General features: G+C 34.6%; 1 protein-coding gene across 5 annotated transcripts in view; it reads left to right on the top strand.

Annotated features, from left to right (window-relative positions):
- CDH12 (cadherin 12) overlaps positions 1 to 24,708 on the top strand; it is a 989,731-nt gene that overhangs the window by 876,223 nt on the left and 88,800 nt on the right. For 4 of the 5 annotated variants that reach the window (XM_021077037.1, XM_021077036.1, XM_013984708.2 and 1 more), the window contains 2 exons: positions 8,814 to 8,933; positions 21,461 to 21,628. In XM_021077037.1, coding sequence (XP_020932696.1) covers positions 8,814 to 8,933; positions 21,461 to 21,628 — 288 coding nt within the window. The remainder of the gene's footprint in view (positions 1 to 8,813; positions 8,934 to 21,460; positions 21,629 to 24,708) is intronic. The other variant, XM_021077038.1, reaches the window with a different exon arrangement.

Genomic DNA, 24,708 nt, shown 5'->3' with positions numbered 1-24,708 from the left:
TTTTAAAATTGTTTAGAATGTAACCAAGCAATTGGGTGAAATGTTGGTCAAGTTAACTGGTAAGTTTTATTATTTAAACAACTGAAAAATATAAATGATTGTCCAGTCACTGGCACCTGGGGCAAATATGAGTGAGATTGTAAAGTTAGACTTATAGGGTGAGAGACAAAAGTTGAGGTACATGAACCTTTAAAGGGCAGGGAGAGGAAAAGCGTGTGGAAGGAAGACTAAGACATGGTGATCAAGGAAAAAAGGGGAGAAGCAAGAATACATGATGTTGAGGAAAACAACCATAGTTAGAGACAATCTGAAGAAAGAGGTTTGCATTAACCAATTAGATACCTCTAAAGAAGACAGGTAAACACAAGGAGCCCCTTTCTCTGGTGGTAGGAAAGATCACTTAATCAGAAGCAGAGTCTGAAAGCTGAAGGAATGCAATAGTGGGCCTGAAATGTGCTAATGGGTCACACTAGGCTCAGGAGAAAGCAAAATTTCAATTAAGTGAAGGAGCCGATGGAAGTATTCTGTGGAAGTGTGACAATGAATGAGTCTGTCTATAGTACTCCCAGTGGTAGACTGGATAATGGGAAGTGACTGGGAAGCAGACAATAGTGGAAAATTCCAGAAAGATGATTTACATATATGGCTTAATGCATACTTTGCAGACTCTTTATGGAATTCAGATATATGTTTCCAATTCTTGGATGAGAGATCCGGAGTTGCTACCCAAAAATGAGTTGGTAGAGCTCTAATTTTTGTTGAACAGTAAAACATGTTTCCTAGAGAAGAGGTTTTGAGAAACTGAAAGCTTAAGATTTAGAATGAAAAAAAACAGACGGATATTAGAGTATGAACAGTCTTTTTTGTTTGTTTATAATCACTTTTTTCTTTTTTTTTTATTATTCAATGAATGTAGTACATTTATAGTTGTACAGTGATCATCGCAGTCTTGAAAGAGTTCAAGCTGTGTGTAGTGATTCAAAACACACCACCAAAGGATTTAGACGGAGCCTTGATATGTTTAAAATCCTGTCACCGAAAGACTAAACTGCAGTAATGGAAAAGTTATTTAGAAAAGAGGTAAGATTTGAAACAGTGAAATCTTAGCCCACCATTACAAAGTTGAGGAATTGGAACAACCATTTTGATGTGGGCACTCTATGTGCCATTTATTATGCAAAGCAACTCACATACATTAACTCATAAATCAATTCCATGAGGTTCCTACTATTTATACACCCATTTTTGATTTGAAATAATAGTCTTAGCATGTTTAAGTGACTTGCCAACATCTGGTTAATTTAGAAGTAACGGAAAACTGCAGTCCATCTCCAAGTATAAAATCTCACAATAAAAGGGACATATGGCCTCAAATCATCAAAATGCTTGGAGGATGAGCTATAGGCAGTTGGGATCAATACTCACCATTACCATTCTTGTGATTTTCAAGTGTGTGTAGTCTCTTGTGTATGACTGTCTCTAGTCATGTGTCCTCTAACATGTAGAAATAACTACAGAAGAGCAAGGCATTTGTAGAAAAAGAAACAAGTGATTTCCTAGAAGATTCCATAAAATCTCTACTCTGGTTTTATTTCTTGAAATGGGTTATATTTACATTCCTTAGCTCATCATTATTAACCAGAAAAAAGTTTCAGGTTTGTTAGTTTAGACATGTGCTAGATGCTTCCTTTGGAGTCAAGCTCCTTCTAATATATATTTAAATATGAGGGAAACAGTGGAATATGATATGTATGTGAATGGTTCCTACGATTAAATTTTTTTCAGAGAATTACTACATTATCCACTAAAATTAAATTATTATCCTTACAGAATTGAAATAATTTGCAAGAGCTCTTTTATCTCTTTAATTACAGAACTAGTTCTATAATTCAATACATTTGACTTCTGGTATAAACACACATATACATATATCCACCCCCAAGAATATATATACATGAATACATACACAATTTGTATTTTCCCTCATACTAAAACTAGATAGATAGAATGATAAATGAATAGAAGAGATAGATGTAGATAATAGATGATAGACAAATAGATAGATAAATAATTCTTACATTTTATGTGGCAGAATCATCCAATCAAATAAAAACAAATAATTTCAAGTGTATTGGGTGTTTTAAATTAACTCTAATTAAGTAATCTTTACTATTTTGGCTAAATACATCCAGACCAGAAGTGATTTCTTTATCCTTTAAGAATATGATGCTACACAGCAAAAATACAAAGCTTACTGAATTATAACTGAGGATGAATGAATGAATGAATTCCAAACTCATCCGTTTTATTATGATTTCTATAGAATTTCTTGACAACATCTATAAAAAAAACTTCTAAGTTGCATCAACTACAAAGGAGATAACATCACACCATCACTAGAAGTCAGAGTTAATTATGTGTTGCAGGGAGCCGGCATTAGAATTTGTATTGGTGTTTGTATAGAATTCTTGGCATACAACACAGAGATAAAATGCTCATAAAAATGGATTCACTTAGCCATCAAAGCACATTTGAATCACAAGGTGTAAATATGTATAGTCTAAAATATTTAGGGAATATAGAGGAGGAAAGTTTTATAACCTTAGAGTGCTTTTGGATCATTGGACTGAATAACAAATCATAAGCTGATGTCCCAACATTACATGTGCCAGGGGATACTCTGAGGCCAGGCTGAGCAGAGTTGAAGTTGGAGGCAGAGAAAAGCCAAATTGCCTGCCTGCTCTGATTTTAGAAATACGGTTCAAGGGAGCATCACCTCCCCTCCAGGGGATTTTAATGGCATATGTCTCTCTTGCTTGCTTGCTTGCTTGCTTGCTTTTTTGGGCCACACCCATAGTATACGGAAATTCTCAGGCTGGGAGTCGAATTGGAGCTACAGCTGCCAGCCTACATCACAGCCACAGCAATGCAGGATCCAAGTCATGTCTGTGACCTACACCATAGCTCACAGCAACGCCAAATCTTTAACCCACTGAGCAAGGGCAGGGATCAAACCTGAGTCCTCATGGATATTATTCAGGTTGGTTACTGCTGAGCCACAATGGGAACTCCCCATATGTCTTTTCTAGTCCTTAAAAGTTCTGATTATTTCAAGCAGATTTAAAAAGTATGCAAACTTTTCATTCCTATGTCTCTAGTAAAGTGGCCCAATATCATCATAGTCTACTTGTTTGCACATTTAATATTTATAAATTTAGAACATATTTCTAAAAATCACATTTTTTTTTCCTAACATACAGGTGATAAAATCCAATATTCAATTAATATTCAAATATCAAGGTATGGGACATGAAGACAGTGATGCTGGTGTTATACATTTAGGAGGTAGCCTCTCTGTAGTGCAGGAGTACATATGTATTTATTTTATTTTAACAAGCACATACTGTGTGGAAAACTCTTATAATTTCTTTATAAATATTAACTCATTTAATACTTCTAGAAAATGAATACTCTCTTCTTCACTTTTTTTGCATATGAGGAAACTAAAACAGAGGATAAGTAATTTGCTTGAGATCACACAGTGTAGTAGTGGTCCGCCTAGGATTCAAGCCTAAGCATTAAGGTTCTGGAGACAAAGATGGTAAACACAATGGCAAGCAATGCAGCCTCTCCTAACTGAAGAAGGGCCTAAGAAAATTATGTAGGACTGGCTTCTCAGCCACGGCTATTCATCAGACTTACCTGCAGAGATTTTCAAGCATTTCTGATAACTGGCACATACAAGAACAAGTAAATTGGACTTTTTAATAAGGGCCGCAGGAATTGATATCCTTAATAATCCTTGCAAATGTCTTTTTATGCAGCTGTGGTTGAAGATACAGAGTCTAGAGGAGCCATTTAAGAATTTAAGGGGCAAATATAGGAAGAGAGTCTACACAGGACCTTAAGAGCCAAGTGTTCATAAGCAGTGCAATGAAATCTAAAGTAAAATTGATTAAAAAACCTAATTCCTTTACAGACTGAGCTCACCTGCTGTGTGTCTAGCTTGCTTTTACTTTATAAATAAACTGCATTAGCAGAACTCATGTTTCAGCATTGTACAGGATCTGAGCCCTTTCCAAGATGTCGCAAGTGTGCATACATCCTCACTCACTCCCCTGTCTGGCTCAATTTGGAAAATGCCTCATTTATCTGCTGCTTCATGTCTTCTTTTTTTTATGGCCGCATTTGTGGCATGTGGAAGTTCTGCTGGATCCTTAACACACTGAGCCATGTTGGGAACTCTGCTTAATGTTTTCTTTTATGTAATAAAATATAGATTTATTTTCCAATCCTATTTGAAAATAAAATGTGTTATATTTATCATTCTATACTTTTTTAACTCTAACTGTATTATTTCTTGATAATAACACAGTGTATACATAAGGCAAAAGCAAAGAGAAAATCCGCCACATTAAATTTTTATTTATTTTCCTGTTTATGCCTCTGTCCTGAGAAGGGTTAATAATAGTGTATTCAGCAAATAATTTTTTATTGACTTCCCTCAGGTTTGTGCTCCATATTATGGATAAATCTTGCTCATGTGCTTTTTAATTTTATTTTTATTTTGCTTTTTAGGGCTGCACCCGTGGCATATGGAGGTTCCCAGGCTAGGGGTCCAATCAGAGCTATAGCTGCCAGCCTACACTACAGCCACAGCAACACAGGATCCGAGCGGAGTCTGTGACCTACACCACAGCTCATGGCAACGCCAGATCCTTAATCCAATGAGGCAGGCCAGGAACCAAACCCATAACCTCGTGGTTCCTAGTCGGATTCGTTTCCGCCACACCATGACGGGAACTCCATCATGTGCTTTTTTAAATGTAATGTCACTCGTTTCTGGTTCTTCTTTCTTAAATGAGAATAACAATGTACATTAGAAATCCAAGACAAATTAAACTCCCGAATTAGTATTTAAATATACTCTAAAAGGAATCTTTATATATATATATATGTATATATATATATATATATATATATACACATATACATATATATATATATATATATATACACATATACTGGGTCACTTTGTGGTACAGCAGAAATTGTCAGAATATTATAAATATATTATAATAAAAGGAATGTGTGTATATATGTGTGTGTGTATATATACACACCAGGTATATACACACCAGGTAACACTGCTGTACAACAGAAATTGTCAGAATATTGTAAATACACTATAATAAAAATATTTTTTAAAAGACTCTAAAGGCTATGACTAGCTTCCAAGTTGCCATTTAGAGTATTATGTGCTGTATTTGTGTCTTTTGTGTTTATATATGAGTATTATAAGTATCCACCAAAAAGCATTTTCTTGGGACATAATTCATGACAGACAGGAGACATACAAAAATGAATATGGAAAGGCTACTGATGTAAAAGACTTTGCTATCCATGAGAATAGCACACGATGGATAGAGTTTTAAAAAATCAAAATATACTAAGGCTGATGGGAGCACATACGAGCAGACAAATTGACCTCTGCTTGGGAGCAGAAAAGGAAGGATTCACAAAAGTGATGGTAAAACTGGGACATCCAGAGTGAGTAGTATTTTTCCAGCCGGTGGAAACGAATGTCCTCCAGATAGCAGGATCACCTGAGCAAGAGCACAGAGGCAAAAAGAGCCTCAAATAAATACTAAATGAGTATGTGCAATCACTGCATTGGTCTCTGGCAGCACAGAATTAGAAATTAATCTGGGAGGGCTATTGAAACCCATTCATATCATGCTATTCATATCATGTCAATGAATTTAGACAATATTTCCTTCGGTAGGAGTAGAAATCCATTAGAAGTTCTTTTCTTCTCTCATTCTAACTAATTTTTTAATGAATGACAGTAACATGATCAATCTTGTGTTATTGGACAATGATTCTGATGCTCTTGTGTAAAAGAAGCTGGAAGAGGAAGCTATTAGAATGCTTTTGAAACTTGCAATTGTGAGAGTAAGAATCTAAACCAGCTGAGACAATTGCAGGAGTGATAAAAAGCAAAGGATATATTCAATGAATAGAATGTCCTTTTACATCTAGAACATTAAAAAAAAAATAGAAGTCAAATTCAATATAATCCATTTAGGTTTATGACATATTTCTATAATTTTTTATGTAATACCCTAAATGAAAAAATAACAGAATATTAAACTGTCATGCCAGAAGTGGTATTTAACAATAAATAATTGCATAGCACATTTTTTAAAATTATATGTTGAGAATAGTACCAGTTGCACGGTGTGAACCACTGAATAATTCTTGATTGAAAGAAGAAATGAATGAATCAACAGATTAATGCATACTTTAGCTGAAATCAGGAGGTAGTTGGACTCAGTTCTACATTCACCTCTATCATTTTGTATGAGAATAGCTTTTAGTATCAATAACAATGATTTTAACATCATTGGGCTTCGATTCTTTCTGAAAATGCAGACATTGGGTCAGATTATTTCTAAAATTCATTCCCATTGAAAATATTAATCTTAATGAAATCAAGTGTGACTATCACACTTTGCACATGCAAGCAGAAGTTGGCCATGTGTGGTTTCATTATGAACGAAAGCACCAAAACCCACATTATGCTCATTGAATAGAACTCGGGGAGAAGAAAGAATGTAAATTCTCTGAAATTCAACATTTGGAGTTCCTGTTGTGGCTCAGCAGGAAGAAACCTAAATAATATCCATGAGGATGTGGGTTTGATCCCTAGCCCCACTCAGTGGGTTAAGGCTCTGGTTTTGCCATGAGCTGTGGTGTAGGTTGCAGACGTGGCTCAAATCTTGTGTGGCTGTGACTATGGTGTAGGCTGACACCTGTAGCTCTGATTCAACCCCTAGCCTGAGAACTTCCATATGCCATGGGTGTGGCCCTAAAATGAAAAAAAAGAAAAAAGAAAAAAAGAAGAAAGAAAAAAGAAAAGAAATTCAACATTTAGAGTGCTTACTCCTGGATGACTGCTACAAACAAGAAGATTACTCCAGTTTTTGTGGATGTCATTGACTATATATATTTTTTTATTTTATGATTTTTATTTTTTCCATTATAGTTGATTTACAATGTTCTGTCAATTTCTAATGTACGGCAAAGTGACCTATATAAGTGAGGCCAGGGATCAAACCCACAACCTCATGGTTCCTAGTCAGATTTGTTTCTGCTGAGCCACGATGGGAAATCCATAGAATTGGGCATTATTTAATATTTGTAGACTTTACCTGTATGAAACATGTGTGATGACGTGATAATAAAGATTCACGTGAGTGATTTTTCTGGGGAAAAAAATCCCTACCCCGAAAAGGGGAATTCACTCTTGCAATGGTTCATTCCTATAGCATTAAGGGGGACATAGTTTTGATGAATCCTTAATGCAGGTCCCTAACACCTATAATTAATGCAGGTCCCTAACACCTATAATTATAATGGTTCATTCCTATAGCATTAAGGGGGACATAGTTTTGATGAATCCTTAATGCAGGTCCCTAACACCAGATAATTATTAATGATGTTGCAAATGTTGTTGCATGATGATGAATAATATTAGTTATTTTTCCTGACATCTTAGGAATGTTTACCTACTTTCTTTCTAGTAGTTTCCTTTCCTGGGAAAGGCTGTTATAATAAAACATATGTTTCATCTGTTGATAAACTAGAATTCACCAATGCCTCTGAAGGTAAACATTTGACACTGAATGTCTACTGAAAGTTATGATTTCTTACTTTTTTCAGCATCCTAACCCTTCATTTAACAAAAAATTAGAGGTGAACAGAGGGTTCATTCTCTTAACTTTTAGAGCGAGCCTTTGAGTTTGCTCCTGGTTTGCACTGTCTTAAGGGAAAGGCCTGAATGAGTAAATGGAGTAATTCTGCATTCCCCAAAATGGTAGTTATATTGAAGAGATGAAGCGTGTTCTGGCCATTGTATAACTTTGGATGTACCTATCACTCCCTTTATTCTCAGTGGACATTTCCTTCCTTTGTCAGCAACATATTATTTTATTTATACCAATTTTTATCATTTGATCTTTGTTCTCAACTCAGAATAATAGCATTGAATGGACATTAAGAAGAGATACTCCCTTAAAACAGTTCTTAGATAAAGATGTAATTATGACTGTTAATATAGAAGACAAACATTTTGATAAAAAATCTCCCATCAACATCTCTTAGTACATAAAAAATATGGCCAAGTGTTAAATAGAGAAAAGCTACAGATCATTTGGATTGTCTTTAAAGTTTTCCTGTATCAGTGAACACTTAGGCTAATTCAGTCTTAAGGCATAAATGTTCTTCTCTAGGTAGAATTGCAATTATGTTCGGTTCTTCATATTCTCAAATATTCTGTCCTAACTAAAGGCTTCCTAAACTAGTATGTGTTAATTTTTAAATTGCAACTGCAAATTACTCACACCTTCTAAAGTTCAGTAAGCCTTTAAACCTTTTAGCTCTTCTATTGATATCCTAATCATGCAATTAAAGCATCTACAGTAAGCAGATGAGCTAATGCAAGTTGTGTCAAGTTTTCTTTGGTGTACAGATCAATGAAGCTCTTGTAATGACTTTCAGGTCAATGATCTAGCTAATGGGAATGGACAAGGCTTTTAAAATAGATATTTAAAATAGATATCCTTTGTACTAACAGCTAATATTGTTGTCCAACATTTTGGTTATGATAGTTAAGTTATTCTCAGTGACATTGCATACTCACAGAATTAAATAATGACAAATTTGATAGAAAAATGGAGTCCAGAGACAAGGAACATAATCCTGAACTCTGTAAAACAAAGATGCTAGAGTCCTATTGTCTTATTTTCCAGGTGCATATGTACTCCAGGTCAAGGCCACAGATGCAGATGATCCAACCTATGGAAACAGTGCCAGAGTGGTTTACAGCATTCTTCAGGGACAACCTTATTTCTCTATTGATCCCAAGACAGGTAAATTTTTTATTAGAGACATTATCACCTCCCCTTCAAATATTTAAACTTTAATTAAATCTTGGCATGGGAAGTTGCCTATTTTAACAATGCAATAAAGATTCAGGGTACTGCAGATTAAGCAAAGGAAGATAGGATCTTACCTTGCAGCTGCAGAACTATTTCCTTCAGGTTGAACTTGGTATAAATAAAAACCTTTTCATATACATGATTTCTTAAGAGATTATCTGTATTATTTACCTTAAATTTTCAAAAGTCTAGCATATTTTTTTTGTTTTCTTCAGGCTGAAATAGCTATTAATCTCACTTTTTCTTGGTTGGATCAACTATATTTAGTTTTGGGGCCTTATCAGCTCAGGATTATGGAGTTTGTATTCCTATCTCTATTAAGGGTTATGGATGATGAATTTGGATAAATCTAGATTTGTGCTTCTAGTAGGGGAATGAAAAGAGCTGACAAACTTAAAACACCCAAGATCACTGATTCTTCTGGTGAATGTTTTTGAAACCAGTCTGATTTTTTTTCTTTGTCTCTTGTCTTTTTAAGGCTGCACCCACAGCATATGGTGGTTCCCAGATTAGGGGTCGAATAGGAACCCTACACCACAGCCACAGCAATGTGGGATCCAAGCAACATCTGCAACCTACACCACAGCTCATGGCAATGCTGGATCCTTAACCCACTGAGGAAGGCCAGGGATCGAACCCACATCCTTACAGATACTAGTCATGTTCATTAACCGCTGAGCCATGACAGGAACTCCGAAGCCAGTCTGATTTTTACGTCAAACCATTTGAGTTCCAGTTTTCAAAGCCTGATACATAAGAACCAATGGGAAATAGAGGAAGGGCAGGATAGCATGCAGGGAGATTTTATATTCCCTTTAAAATGAAGTGATGTCCCCCTGTTTCTAGAGAATCTGTTTTGGAATGCGGACAGTTTTTAAGGAGATCCGGTCAAGCCGGCCAGTGATCAAAGTAGGTGTTCCATGGCAGAGTTAAAGCAGACACTTCAAAATGACAGTTGTTTTATCAACTCTTATATAATACATTATAACATACCGCATATTATATTCAAAACTATTTATCATTTTAGTTTAAAATAATGGAATTCATTGTTAAATAAGGCATTTTTAAATATTTGTAAATTGATCTTTAAAGAACTACATTGATTTGAAAGGTATTCTTTTCTGACACTATACAAGCTAATGTCTTAAAGATTTCAAAATTTACACTTCCTTAGAATTGTGAGCTGAAATCTGAAATACTGATTAGATATAGGTTAATTAATAATTAAGCATGTATTGAAGTTCCTCTCATGGCTCAGGAGTTAACGAACCCGACTCGTATCCATGAGGACATGGGTTTGATCCCTGGCCTCGCTCGGTGGGTTAAGGATCCAGCATTGCTGTGAGCTGTGGTGTAGGTCTCAGATGTGGCTTGGATCCAGCTTTGCTGTGGCTGTGGTGTAGGCCGGCACTTACAGCTCTGATTCGACCCCTAGCCTGGGGACCTCCATATGCCGTGGGTACTGCCCTAAAAACACAAAAACAAAAAAATTAAGCATGGATTGATGTTGCCTGGAAATAAAAGGTCAATTAAGTGGAAATAAAGAACCTGCCATTCTCTCATCACTTTTCACCCTCATCGTCAAGCCAAAAGGGGGAAAGAGGCCATCAAATAATTAATGGAATAAGGCTAAGAATTATTCTCTTTTGTAAACCTAAAGAAGAGTAGATCATAGGATGGACAGCATTAATCCGTTAGAAGGGGACATCAGGGCTGAAGAAAATCCAGAAAGGTTAGAACATAGGAGCTCTTTTGGTTTGGAATTAGGGTCAGAAACCAAAAGCCAGAGTGTCAAATGTTAAGAGTGAGTGCGTGATGGGGAGACTATACCTACAATGCTAGTTATTTTTAAGTAGATAATGAGGACAAGAGAATAAAATGTTTGGCAATATAAATATTAAGGAATTTTCGTGGTTGTCTTTGTTTACCTTTGGGAAAATCATGTATTTGTGGAAAAAAGAGAACATTTTGATAAACATTTGGAGAAGTTTTTTAATGGAAATTTATGAAGGTATAAATCTCCAGAGGAACTAAGGTTTGTACATAAGGAAAAATGTATGGACAAACAATGAGATTATCTTAGATACTACACATTCTTTTATCAAATGGGGATATTATGGGTTATTTTTTTCTCATACGATTATCTTTTCCAAGTTTACCCTAATTGGTCATTTAACGGCATAGACAATATAGGTCTCTTAGGTCACTTCAGCCTCTGAGAAGCACTTCTCACAGAAAGGATGGGAAAAAAAAAGAACATAAAAAAGAAAATTTAGTAAGATTGATGAAGAAGAAGATTTAGTATTAGACTATACTTATAGCATTGCAGTGTGAATAACTCTATAGAATAGATGAGCTTATATAGTCAGATAAATGTGATTGAAGAAAGATCAAAACTTTAATATTGGCAAAATAACTGGAGATGGAGACCATATCTAACTGAAAATAAAAAGAAGTTAAAAATCATATAAAGATGAAGCCTGGGTGCAGAATATAAATGCGTTGGTTAAATTAATACTGGACAGGCAACAACTGCATGAAGAAAACACTTGCTTTCCCCTTGAGTTTACTTGTTCAGTATCAACTAGATGAATTGTAACTACTTTAGAAAAGTATGCATATTCATAATGTCTTCTATAACCTGTGTTTATATGTTTATATAATGCATATTATTTAGAACTGAAAGTGAAACAATTCTGACATAAACTATGGAATAGATTTTTTGAAGCATTGATTTTCATTGGAGACAGAAGTCTTGGTGCTAACAACGCCTCAGACCACTAGACAGGAAAAGAGTGGATGATGAGGCACTTCATTAATAGAATGATAACTAGTTCTTCATGCACAGAAACCATTAAGAAGACTTTTTGTCAAATTTATCACCTTGTGGTAGATAAGAGTAAATCAAAAATCAAAGATAACTGCAATTTCTCAGAAATAGCCTCCATTTGTTCCACCCATATAGCTTCCTTTTATGATTTCTTTTGCTTTTATTAAATAAAATGCATGAAAAACTAATATTATTGAAAATTTTCCACATCTGAGTTTGAATACAGTTTAAAATAATTTCTAAAGGAAGAGTCTCACCAAAACTTCTGATGCCTATATGAAAAGATAAATATAACTATTTATTTTTACTTTAGAATGAGAATTTTTTTAAAAAAAATTACTATTGATATTGCTATTTAACAAACATTCCTAGCATCTCCATCCAAGGCATACCTATGGCAAGTTTATTTATAAATAATATAAATTGATACATTCTGTGAAATAAGCCCCGAAATGATAGTTCTCTTTAAAATTGTCTAATTTGGCAATTATTTGGTTAATTAAGAGATTGTTTATGTGAATTAAAATGTGTGCATTTATGTACCTGCCTCAAATGATTATTAAACATTTAAAAACACTAATATTTAGACATGTTTATAAAAAGTTAGCATTTATCTTTATTATACTTAATGTTTATAAAAATTAAAATGTTTATCATATTGGCATATTATGTTATTAGTTATATTTTACACTTAATGTTCACTATATGTTAGAGAAACTTTTATAATCTAGAAAATGTTAAACAATAGGTATTAAAATATGAAATTGAGATGCTAAATATTTCTACAGCATTTATAATATAATTATTTCAATCAGGAAAACAAACATCATTATAAATGATTAATCTCATGACTTAATTTACATTTAAAATTCTTTAATGTATTTGAATTTTTCTCTAAATGATTTCAAAATTTGGGTCAGATAACTTGATATTGCTGTTTTGTGTATCATGTAGTGTTGATTTTCATAAATAATCTGAGCTTTACCTGAGAAAGCATTATAATACTATTTTATTTCAACATTTAAAAAAATTATATAACTTTAAATTGTCTAAAATGAAGAAATATACATCACAGAAATGTTATTATTTTGATCACTTTAAGTGGACTATTCAATGGCACTACTTACGTTCGTATTGTTGTGTAACCATCACCACCATCCATCTCCAGAATTTCTTTGTTTAATGGCCATATCCACAGCCTATGGAAGTTCCAGGCCAGGGACTGAATCCTAGCTGCAGCTCTAACCTATGCCACAGCTGCAGCAACGCTAGATCTTTTAACCACAGAGTTGGACCAGGGATCGAACCCACACCTCCGCAGCCACCCGAGGTCCTGCAGTTGGATTCTTAACCCACTGTACCACCGTAGGAACTCCCCAGAACTTTGTTGTCAATGTCAATTTCTGTGCATTTTCAAAAAATGTGCATTTCTAAGTTTTTATTTTATGTATTTATATGTGCATTTATAGCATTCATAAGAGAACAATTGCGTGAGAATGGGATTGCATGCATGAGCTACTTTCTTCTTCTCTTTTTATTTGCCATTCTGATATTTCATGCTCTATGATTCTGTCCCAGCTTCTGTCTGGGAAATCTGATGAAAGTTAATGAGAGAACTGACACTTTCTCAGGATGTTTCCTTTTGAGTTCGATTATCACCTTTTGTTTGGAGATTATGATCTTCAAGACTGGGTCCTAAATAAAACCTCCTCCATTCTGACAGACCTTTTATTCTTTCCAGTCTTCAAAAAAATGTGTTAGTGTTTTAAAGCCCCATAATAAAATTAAAACATGGGCCAGACTTTATATTTTGAGCTCCTTCTTTATATATATACTACTATTTAAATATTTACAGTGTTTTATGGCCTGAACATACTTTTGATATTAATTCAGAGTAAAGTATTACAGGATTTAGATGCTTTAGTCAGTGCTGATAAGAGACAGATCCTCTTTTTTTCCCTCAAAATTGAAATAAAAAAGTACTTGCCTTCACAAAGTAGTCACTCCTTTAACCCTTTTTGCATTAAGACAAGGACTGATGATGGATATAGCAAGAGCAAGGAAAGAAATTGATGCTACTAAATATAAGGAATGATAAACAAGTCCAGGAAATAGATGATTATTAAGATTAAACAACACATGTTTTTACTGCTTTTGCAATATTTTAAATGTGAGTAGTAAAATTACATGACTAAAAATGTACTGCAGACAATGATTCCCTTGTCTTCTGCCTTGTCACACTTTACAAGAACTCTGTGTGAACTCCACTTGCCTTATTTTAGAAACCAGAGAATGCACACCTCAGCAGATAGAACTAAGAATGTTTGGCCTTGAAAGGAAAATACTCCAGAGGAATGTGATACATGCCTTTAGGAAGTTGTAGAGCTGTCATGTAGAAGAGGAAGTAGCTGTATTTCTGTGTTGCTTGAGAGCTAAGAGACCTATCAATGGCTGGTATATTTCAGTAGGAAAGAATTTTGGTTTCACTTTTTTTAAAGATGTTAACACTTGTACATAAATAAGAGGAGTGCTTCATGAGATTGTGGGTTTCACATTACATGAAGTGTTAAAGCAAATGATGAGTGAATCCAGTGGAGCTGGATTTGATTAATTCCTCCAATGCACATTTATTTATAACCAATGGCCTGATAGGTGCTGTATTAACAAGATACTGAGATAAACTAATCAAATCCTCAAACAGATCCCCATCTACATGGGGAGGGAGAATTACATCCTAAGAAGATAGCATCTGGGTTTTGCAGGATACAATTCTATGATGCATAGTGCAGCTGCTGGGCTTTAGGTATAGTTTGATGAAAGGGGAGAAACTTCCTGAAGAAAGAACTTGGGAGAAGTGACTTCTAAATCTTGAAGAATAGTTAAAGTGTGTAATAGGTGCAAAGTTGGAGCAAGCAATATTTAAATTTTATTCCTACCCAAGATAACCTGATAATTCTTCTTGTCCTCAAAATGCATTATTGGCAATACTTTAAAAAAATTATACATGTTAACCATGTAGTCATAGACACTATATTTTTGTTAATATTGTTTAAGAAGGTGCTAGGTAAAAAAAAATCCATTACAGAAGCAATAGGAAATCAGTATAGATTTTCAGATATAATGCCCATTATAGTCCTATGAGGATGCATTTGACAACAGATAGAAAGGAAGTGGAGCAGCTGTTCGTGGATCCATCTCAGAAAGAACATTTCCAGCAGAGAGAAGGAGAGTGTGCAAATTGCTAGTGAACAAAGAAGGGAGTTGTGGAAGGTAAGAAACATCAGAGAGTTAAGCAGAAGGGTAGAGATTATGTGAGATCTTTAATCTGAGTGACCCAGAAAATCTCTGAGAATTTCAGATTGACGGGCTCTGTGACCTGCTTCATGCTCAGACCTTACCACTGTGGTCACTCTTTAAAGAACAGATTAGTGGCCTAGGTCTCCTTTGAATTTGAATTTGAATGGAGAACACAGCCATTCATCAATTTTTCATTTTATCTTTCTCTATCTATCTATCCATTTATCCTAATGGTCTCAAATCAGTAATTAACATTTCTCCAGTTTTATTGAGATATAATTTGCATATAGGATGTGTAAGCATAAGGTATACAATGTGTGGATTCGATACACTTATACATTGCAAAATGATCACCGCCATAGTGTTAGCCAACACTTCCATCATGCTATATAATTGCCATTTCCTTTCTATGATCAGAACTTTTAAGCACTACTCTTTTAGCAACTTTCCAGTATATAATACAGTAATATTAACTATAATAACCATGGGATATATTAGATACCCAGACCTTATTCATCTCATGACTGTAATTTTGTGCCTCTTGATCAACATCTCCCTATTTCTCCCACCCCACAGGACCTGATAACCACTATTCTACTCTGTTTCTATAAGTTCAGCTGGTTTAGCATCTACAAATAAGTGATATAATAGAGTATTAGTCTTTCTCTGATGACTTATTTCACTTATCATAATATTCTCAAGTTTCATCCATATTGTTGCAAGTGGCAAGATTTTTTCATTCTTACGACTGTATTTTTGAATTATATTCCAATAAATTACATCTTCTTTATTCAATCAAATGCTAATGGACACTTAAGTTGTTTTCATGTCTTAGCTATTGTGAATGATGCTGCAGTGAGCATGGAATTGCAAATATATCTTCAAGACTTTGTTCTCACTTAATATGGATAAGTGGACAAGTGTAATTGATGGATCATATGGTTGTTTTCTGTTTATAAGGAACCTCCATACTATTTTCCGTAGAGGCTATATCAGTTACATCCCTACCAGCAGTGCCCAAGGGGTTCACCCTTCTCCACATCTTTGCCAGTCTTGTCATCTCTTGCCCTTGGCTTCTTGATAACAGCCATTCCATCAACGGTAAAGTGATTTCTTGTTGTAGTTTTGATGTATGTACATTTCCCTGATGATTATTTATGTCAAGCACCTTTTCATGTAACTATTAGCCACTTATATGACTTCTCTGGAAAAAAAAAAAAAGCTCTATTAAGTTCCTCTGCCCATTTTTAAATCAGATTTTCTTTTACTTATTGAGGTGTGTGATTTGGTTATAGATATTACCTCCTTATCGGATATATGATTTGCAAATGTTTTATCCCATTCAATAGGGTGCCTTTTCATTTTTGTTGATTATTCTTTTTGCTATGCAGAAGCTTTCCATTTTGATGTAGTCCTACTTGTTGGTTTTCAAGATGTCTTGCCAAAGGGTTTATTTACCTTTGAAAACCACTGTCTTGTGTCTCTCCCTCTTTGTGGGCTTATACCATCCCTCCCAACAATGGTATGCTGCAGCTACCTCAGCCTTTGAGTACTTTTCTTGTGCACTTTGGAAAAATGATGCTCTCCTCCTTTCTTTCCTTCCTCCTTTACTCCTCCTTATGTTTTTTTGTTGTTTGTTTAGAGAAATCACATATTTAATGGTGTCAGGCTGGAGACATCCTGTTTCTTTTTTTACAAAGTTTTATTAAAGTATAGTTAATTTATAAGGATGTAATCCTTTCTGCTATACAACAAAGTGACCCAGTCATAAATATACACATATTCCCTCTCTCTCAGATTCTTTTCCCACATAGATTATCGCATAATACTGGGTAGAGTTCTCTGTGCTATACAGAAGGTCCCCATTGGTGAATCATTTCATATACCTCAATGTGCCTCTGCCAACCCCATAGCCCCAGTCTATTGCTCCCACACCCCACACATGTCCCCTTTGGTAATCATAAGTTTTTCAAAGTCTGTGAGTCAGTTTCTATTCTACAAATAAGTTTACTTGTATCCTTTTTTTTTAATTTTCCACTTATGGGTGATATTATATGATGTTTGTCTTTTACAGTCCAACTAACTTCACTTAATATGATAGTTTCTAGCTCCATCCATGTTGCTGCAAATGGCATTATTTCATTCTTGTCTGTGGCTGAGTAATATTCCGTTGTATATATGTACCACATCTTCTTTATCCATTCCTCTGTTTAGGTTTCTTCCACGTCTTGGCTATCATAAATAGTACTGCACTGAACATCAAGGTGCATGTATCTTTTCAAATTATTGTTTTCTCTGTATGCCCAGGAGTGGGATTGCTGGATCGTATGGTAGTTCTAATTTTAGTTTTTTGAGGAACTGCCATACTGTTTTCCTTAGTGGTTATCCTGTGTTCTTTGTAATTCTGCCTCTTCCACTTCTCAGAGATTACAGATATCAGGTCTTTCTTCAGAGAGGACATTTCTGATACTACCCTCAAAAACACTCGATTTCATTTTCCTCATAATAATCACCATCTGAAATAACAATTATTTAAGAGATTCTTTCTGGCCTCCTCACCACTCCACAGGAACACTTACCCAGTAAATGTACATCCCATGAAGGAACCTGGTAAAGACTCTACCAGCTATTATCCTGGATGAAGACAGATGATCCCCAGTTGGACAATTTGAGATTAGTTAATAAAATACTGTTTATTAAAGGGTGAGCAGATTGTAGGGAAATTATAAGTGATAAAGCAGAATCTGGAGAAGAAATAAGCAGTGGCTGCAGTTACCACAGTGAGGTTGAAGGAACGAGGGAGCCCTGGAGAGAGGCAGGCAGAGACCACAGCAGGGCAGAGTGTAGGACATGGGGGATCCATGGTCAGAAAAATTTAACCTTATCCTACTTATACCATCCAATCTTCTGCAAATTGGCCTAAGGCAACCAGAAGCTGAAGTGCAGAGAAGAATCTAGAAAAATGTATAAAATAGAACTGAATGGGCAGATGGAAGAGTGTTCATTATTACACCCTTAAACCTAGAAACAGTGCCTGACTGGGACATATTCTAGCACAAGTTTTGACTGAATCTATTATCCTGTGTCTCAGTACTGCACATCAACACTCAATTCAAGAAATAACCAAGTAAAACCAAATCTGTGTTCACACATGCAATATTTTATGATTTTTCATAAATAGTATTATGTTTTTTCATCTCAAAAAGTTATCATCAGAATATCTAACCCAATTTTACAAAATAAGCTGAGACCCACCAAAATTGAAGGGTTTACATACAACATAAGGGTTATTGCAAAGGGAGAATATATCCCCTGGCAGATTAGTATCCTTGGACATATTAATTTAAGCGTATAATTCTTTCAACGATATATTTCCTTTTGTTTTGGCAGAAATAAAATCTAGTTTTCTCATTCTTGCTTTTACCCTAGTTATCTTGATTGTATATGTTGCAAAGTTCATCAGGTACAAGACACTCAAATCATACCAAGATTCAATGTGTACTTGCCTCTCTAATCTTTTCCCCAATAAATAGGATTTATTTCAGACATATCAAATTAATTAAAGTTTGTGGTATCATGACTGCCAAGTATCTGTGAAATATTTATACTGTTCTATAAAATGTTTTGCTTTTTTTTTTCTTTTTAAGCTTAGTCTTTTATCATGAAGGCTATTGCTGTATCTTTATACTCAAATACTGAAAAATAAAGATGGTCACTTGAACCTAAATCCAATATCTGAAGTATCAGAATGTAGCATTTTCTTCTGCTGGTTACATTCTGACATGGAAGCACTTTAGTCCAGTCCTTAGCAAGGTTCCCCCTTGCTAAAGATCACAAAACTCATTTTGTTTGTTTGGTGTTAAATGTTAGGTGGTTAAGAAACCATCTGTGGCCATAAAAATAGTAATTTTTTGAAAAGGAGATTCTCCTCCCCCAGGCTTTTTTAGTAGACCACAGTATTTAAGGATTCTCTTCTCACAGAGAACTTTGTAGTCTGTCTGATTCCTTGGATTCAACTCTAAAAAATTCCACAATGACATATTTTATTTCTCTGGGACAGTGGTTCTTAATGGAAATTGTGATGGGGAAGGGGAAACACATCTTGGTCATCGGAGATTTTCTTCGAAGCTACATGTACAACCCCCCTTTCCTCTTCAAGTTTTAACATACAGTCTTGCAATTGGGCAGATTTACACTTAAAAAAGGCCTAGGAGCAGCAGAAAGATCACTGATTAGATACAAGATGCAGCAGGAGGACAGGACAGTTAGGGCTCTTAATCTTAATGATGATTATAACAAGTAAGCAGGAAAAAAAAAAAAGCTAGTCTTTTTGTTTGTTTTGTTTTGTTTTTAATGGCTTTACCCCAGGTATTTTCCTGAAATTTCCTGGCTAGGGACTGAATCCAAGCCACAGCTGCATTCTATGCCACAATGCGGCAATACCAGATCCTTTAACCCACTGCACTGGGCCGGGGATGAAACCTGTGCCTCTAAAGGGAAACAAGCTGCTGCAGTTGGAGTCTTAACTTGCTGTGCCACAGCAACATCTCCCCCCAAAATCTCTTCTTAAATAAGTCTGGTACTGCCTATTTGCTCTCTTTTACATAGAACCTTAATGTGATTGCCTGTGTGTGTATGTATATACAAATTATATATATATATAACCTGTGCTTATAATTTTTTCCTTTTTTTTTTTCTTTTTGCAGCTGTACCTGCAGCATATGGACATCCCCAGACTAGCGGGTCAAAGCAGAGCTTCATCTGCATCCTATGCCACAGCCACAGAAATGCTATCTATAAATTTTCATATCGGAAATTTCAGTATTACAAGTGAAGTGAGCAAAGTAAAAATTGTATACATATATATTTATTAGCAGTGAATTGAGTAAAGTTAAATCTGGTTCACAATAGGAAAATACAACATGAATGTGAAGTAGACCCAAGTATTTATTTAGAAAATATAAATATTATAAGGCAGGCAGGACCAAGGTAGCTGAAAGCTTGTAAGACCAGGCCACTGAGATGCAGAGATAAAGAATCTTAGTTAAGCAATCAGACATGAAACATCAGGAATCCAAGCTGAAGAAAGGACAAACAGATTGAAGTAAAAAGGTGTTAGTACCAGTGCATGAATGAAAGAGCAGTAGCAAAAAATGGAACTTGCCTTTTTTGCAACCATTTCTTGCCAAAGGCCAGAAGAACTCTTAGACTGCAGTTTATGTCTGAATTAGCAACAGAACAGCATTTTGTGTGTTGACAGTGGAAAGTACAGATAAAGTGAAGATGTATATTTAGTTTTTGATTTATATGCTATATTTTGTGTTGACAGTTGACATCAACTTTGTTATTCACATTTGCTATATTATTTAAGAAATAAAAATTTCAAAGACTCACAGGTTTAAGACAAACACTCTGCAATTACTCCCTAAAATCACTCGGTATAGATTTGAATTGGTTATAAAATTTATTCAACAAATCCAGAAAGTTTTAGTTATTTCACTATGAATAAATATACTGTAAATATAAATAAGTTGCACACTTGGACACAAGGGCAGAAAATGAGTAATATGTATAAATATGCATATATATCATTTGATTTATGATTATAAATTTTTTATAGATTCCTTCCTTCATTCATTTAAATAGTCAATTGTTCAACACATTCTTACTGGAGTTTTTTTAAAATGGCAGACCCTCCATTAGAGGCTGGAGTAAATTGTTGACAAGAGACAGAAATCCCTGCAATGACAGCTTAATAAGATCTAAATAAAGAAATTCTGTGTCTAAAATAAAAAGAAATCCAAAAGGCAAAATAAAATACACAAAGGAAATATTATGAATGTTTAGAAAAGTAATATATGTATCCTAAAAAAATACAGATAAGAATGAAGAATATGTCATTCTTTAGAAATCTCATGCTCAGTGTAATCACTTAACTTTTTTACTCTGTATGTAAAATATAAATATTATTTAATGACAATTCTTTTTTAAAGATAAGGTTATTCTGTATACATTTTGTTTATAATTTGGTTATAACTTGGTTGACTTAATGAATGATGACTGTCTTTTAGAGCTGATACATTGTTCATTAACTGTATTCCACAATGGGGCACTGCATTTAATTACAATGGCTGTACCCACAATGTATTTGTTTGTATTCTAACTATTGGACATTTTGGGTGTTTCACTTTTAAAAATACACAGAATTTTTGTAGCATGACTTTGCTAATGAATCTCGATAGAATCATTTTCCTGTTGTGGGCGGGCTCTTTTATTTGAGAAAGCACAACATTTGTGGTATTTATCTTTTATTTTATTTTTCCCTCCTAAGGTGTTATTAGGACCGCTTTGCCAAACATGGACAGGGAAGTCAAAGAACAATACCAAGTCCTCATCCAAGCCAAGGATATGGGCGGACAACTGGGAGGGTTGGCCGGAACGACAATAGTCAATATCACCCTCACGGATGTCAATGACAACCCACCTCGATTCCCCAAAAGTATGTTCTTTCCTGTTAAGTCTAAATCAGTGCAGCTTTTTTAAAAATGTTGTACATTTTATTGAATTTTACAGAAATTGTAATTTTCCAATTTTGGTTTGTAGGAAGCAGAAGGTAAAAATTAAATGACTTCAGGATTTCAGTTTTCCGTTAGAATCATGCATAGTGTGACTTTAATAGAAAACAATATCAATGAGTCAATAATTACATGAGTTTTATGTTATCAATTTTTATGAAAGTAAAATATTCACAATAGGTTGGGGTAGTGCCTAGTTTTTTTATTGAAAAAGTAACATAAATATGAAAATTATGATATAGTTTTACCCATACTTATAACATATATGCCACCATACTATTTGTTATAATTAGCATAAATTCTTTGCCTTCACTTTAGCAATTATATGTGTTGAATTATTTTCATATAACTTCCTTGGAAATATCAGAGGATATTACAGCAATGCTATTTCATTACTTAGTTTTATTTTATTTTAGTTTTGCAATAGGTGAAAATTGCTACAGTTTCTATGATAATAGAATGATCCACACCTATATCTTCTCTGTAGCTCTGTGTTTCTTATTGAAAATGAATACTTCTCACTTGTGATACATCTAGTTTTCTCTCGCAATATTGCATTTAACACCAATAAGTACCTGTTCAATTTATGGTACATCTTCAAGGATTATTGTTCAGCATTCTTAGGACTCAGAATATAGAAATTGAGTTTCTGTCTTTGCTTAAAGAACTCGATAAAGTCACGAGATACTCATTCGCATGAATAGTTTTTAAAAAATGATTTTTGCCTTCTAACTCCAGGAGAATTTATCTCCCTAAGTGTGTAACACTAGGAATACTTAATTAAATGAATATTTTATTCCTTTAGCTGTACAGTTTTCCCCAGTTTACTACTTTGTCATTTTTTTCCTTAAAATTATCAATGTACATTTTCTTAGGGAATTGTCTTTTCTTAGTGATCAGAAAGCAAGTTTACTAGACAAGTGTGATAAGAGTGACAATCAGAAACCATTATACTTTAGCAGATGGGACATATGTGGCAAATGACTGGTAAATAATATGTTGTAATTAGTGACACAGAGTCCTAGAGTGATCCTTTCCCTTACTTTTCTATCAAGGGCAACAGAAAAATATACAAGTAAATATTTAAAAGGAGAGAAAATAATGATTTGATGCTCTAGGATATGGCACTGATGCTCAAGAATATGTTCCCCACTCAAAAACTATGATTTTTTTTAAAAAAAATTTACTACTTAATTGCGTCAATCTGTAAGAGTTAATTGAGTATAGTTTGAAAGATGGTTCAACTTTTACTTAAAGGTGACACTGTGAACTCAAATTCAACTCCTGTCTTGGATTATATGTACATAAAAAATATGTTCACTCTAGAGTATAGCAAATAGCAAAGATTTTCCTAGGTAGTGCCAATATTCTTATTCAGGAGTATGATATTGATATTTTTCAGATAAGGAGTTTACAACTCACTTAGTGGAAAGAAAAAACTTGTGGGAATGGATGACACGTAGTTTGCAAAAGTTTGTACAGGGATCCAGACAAATAGGATGGGGTGCAATAAGAAAATGAAAATGTCCCAATGGGAGAGCAACTGGAGTATGGTGAGGGAAACAGGAGGGCATGCTTAGGTCTCAGGCAAACAGGAAGAGCACTTCCAGATCTTAGCTAGTGAAAAGAGAATCTGGATAAAGTAACAGGCTTGTTTGGAATTTATTCCAAGTTGAATCTCTAGGTCGAAAGGTAACTAGGTGATACCCACTAGGTAATAGTGTGGGGATAGGAGTTCCTGTTGTGGCTCAGTGGAAACTAAACTGACTAGGATCCACTAGGATGTGGGTTCAGTCCCTGGCCCTGCTCAGTAGATTAAGGATCCAGCATTTTGATGAGCTGTGGTGTAGGTCACAGATGCAGCCCAGATCACTCACTCTGTGGCTGTGGCACAGAGCTGTAGCTCTGATTGGACCCCTTGGGAACAGAATGTAAAGGCTCTAAAAGCTCAAATGCCTTTACCCCCACAGTCTTTTTTTTTTTTTTTTTTCTTTATAGGACTAGAGTCAAATTAGAGCTGCTGCAGACTTAGCTCAAATCCCAAGTTGCTGTGGCTGTGGCAGAGGCCGGCAGCAGCTCCAATTCAAGTCCTAGCCCTGAAAAACAACAAAACAAAACAAAACAAAAACCAAAAATGGTGAGGGTAAAGACATTTGAACTTTTAGAGCATTTACATGCTGTTTCAAGAACTTCATCATTTTCTTATTTTCCTTTATTTTCTCAGAAACTCTCCGAGATCTTTATTTCCCCCATTTTACTAACAAAACTGAGGCTTAGAGAAATTAATTTGCCTGAGATCAAAAAACTGTCAAAGGTTTTTTTTTTTTTTTTTTACTCTAAAGTTCAAATACCTTCTGATTTAACATGAAAATGAAAATGTATTCTTTTCTTTAATTCGCCACTCTAAAGTCACATTTTTGCAAAAAAGTTGCAAGATATATGTTGAATAGTCACCATAAACAGAAATGAGAGGATAGAATACACAAAATAGATCACTGTGATCCAATTATTTTCTTTTTCTATTACATGCATATTTGAACTATAGCCTGAAAGTATAATAGGTGGGAGATATTTTTGAATCATGAGAAAGAAGAGGGTTTTCACATTTTGCATGAATAAAAAATTAATCCCCTTGAAATTTTTCATGCCTTTGTGTCAAGCCCTTTTTACTGTACTGTCATTTTGAATTACATCCTTCAGAGGAAAATACAGAATACATTTATAAACAGAAAAACTACCTCTTTAGAAGCCAGTGCTCTTTTTGAAGGAATATTCCTCAAGCGGATCAATTAAACTGAAAATATGACATAAAAGTACAAACTGATATAATAACCTTTTGAATGTGAAAGTCAAGAAAACATGTTTCATGCATAAAATAAGAAAAAGAGCATCCTTCACAACTAGCTATATTCATTCATATCAGTTAAGCAATTATGTTGAAAAAAATCTTTCTTCAGACCAACTTCATAGAGCTACATTTTTCCTTTCTTAAAAATGCACATGA

Source organism: Sus scrofa, chromosome 16 (assembly GCF_000003025.6).
Source record: "Sus scrofa isolate TJ Tabasco breed Duroc chromosome 16, Sscrofa11.1, whole genome shotgun sequence".
In the NCBI taxonomy this organism is placed as follows: domain Eukaryota; kingdom Metazoa; phylum Chordata; class Mammalia; order Artiodactyla; family Suidae; genus Sus; species Sus scrofa.
Note: the sequence above shows the minus strand (reverse complement) of the source record. Positions and strands in the feature narration are given on the sequence as shown.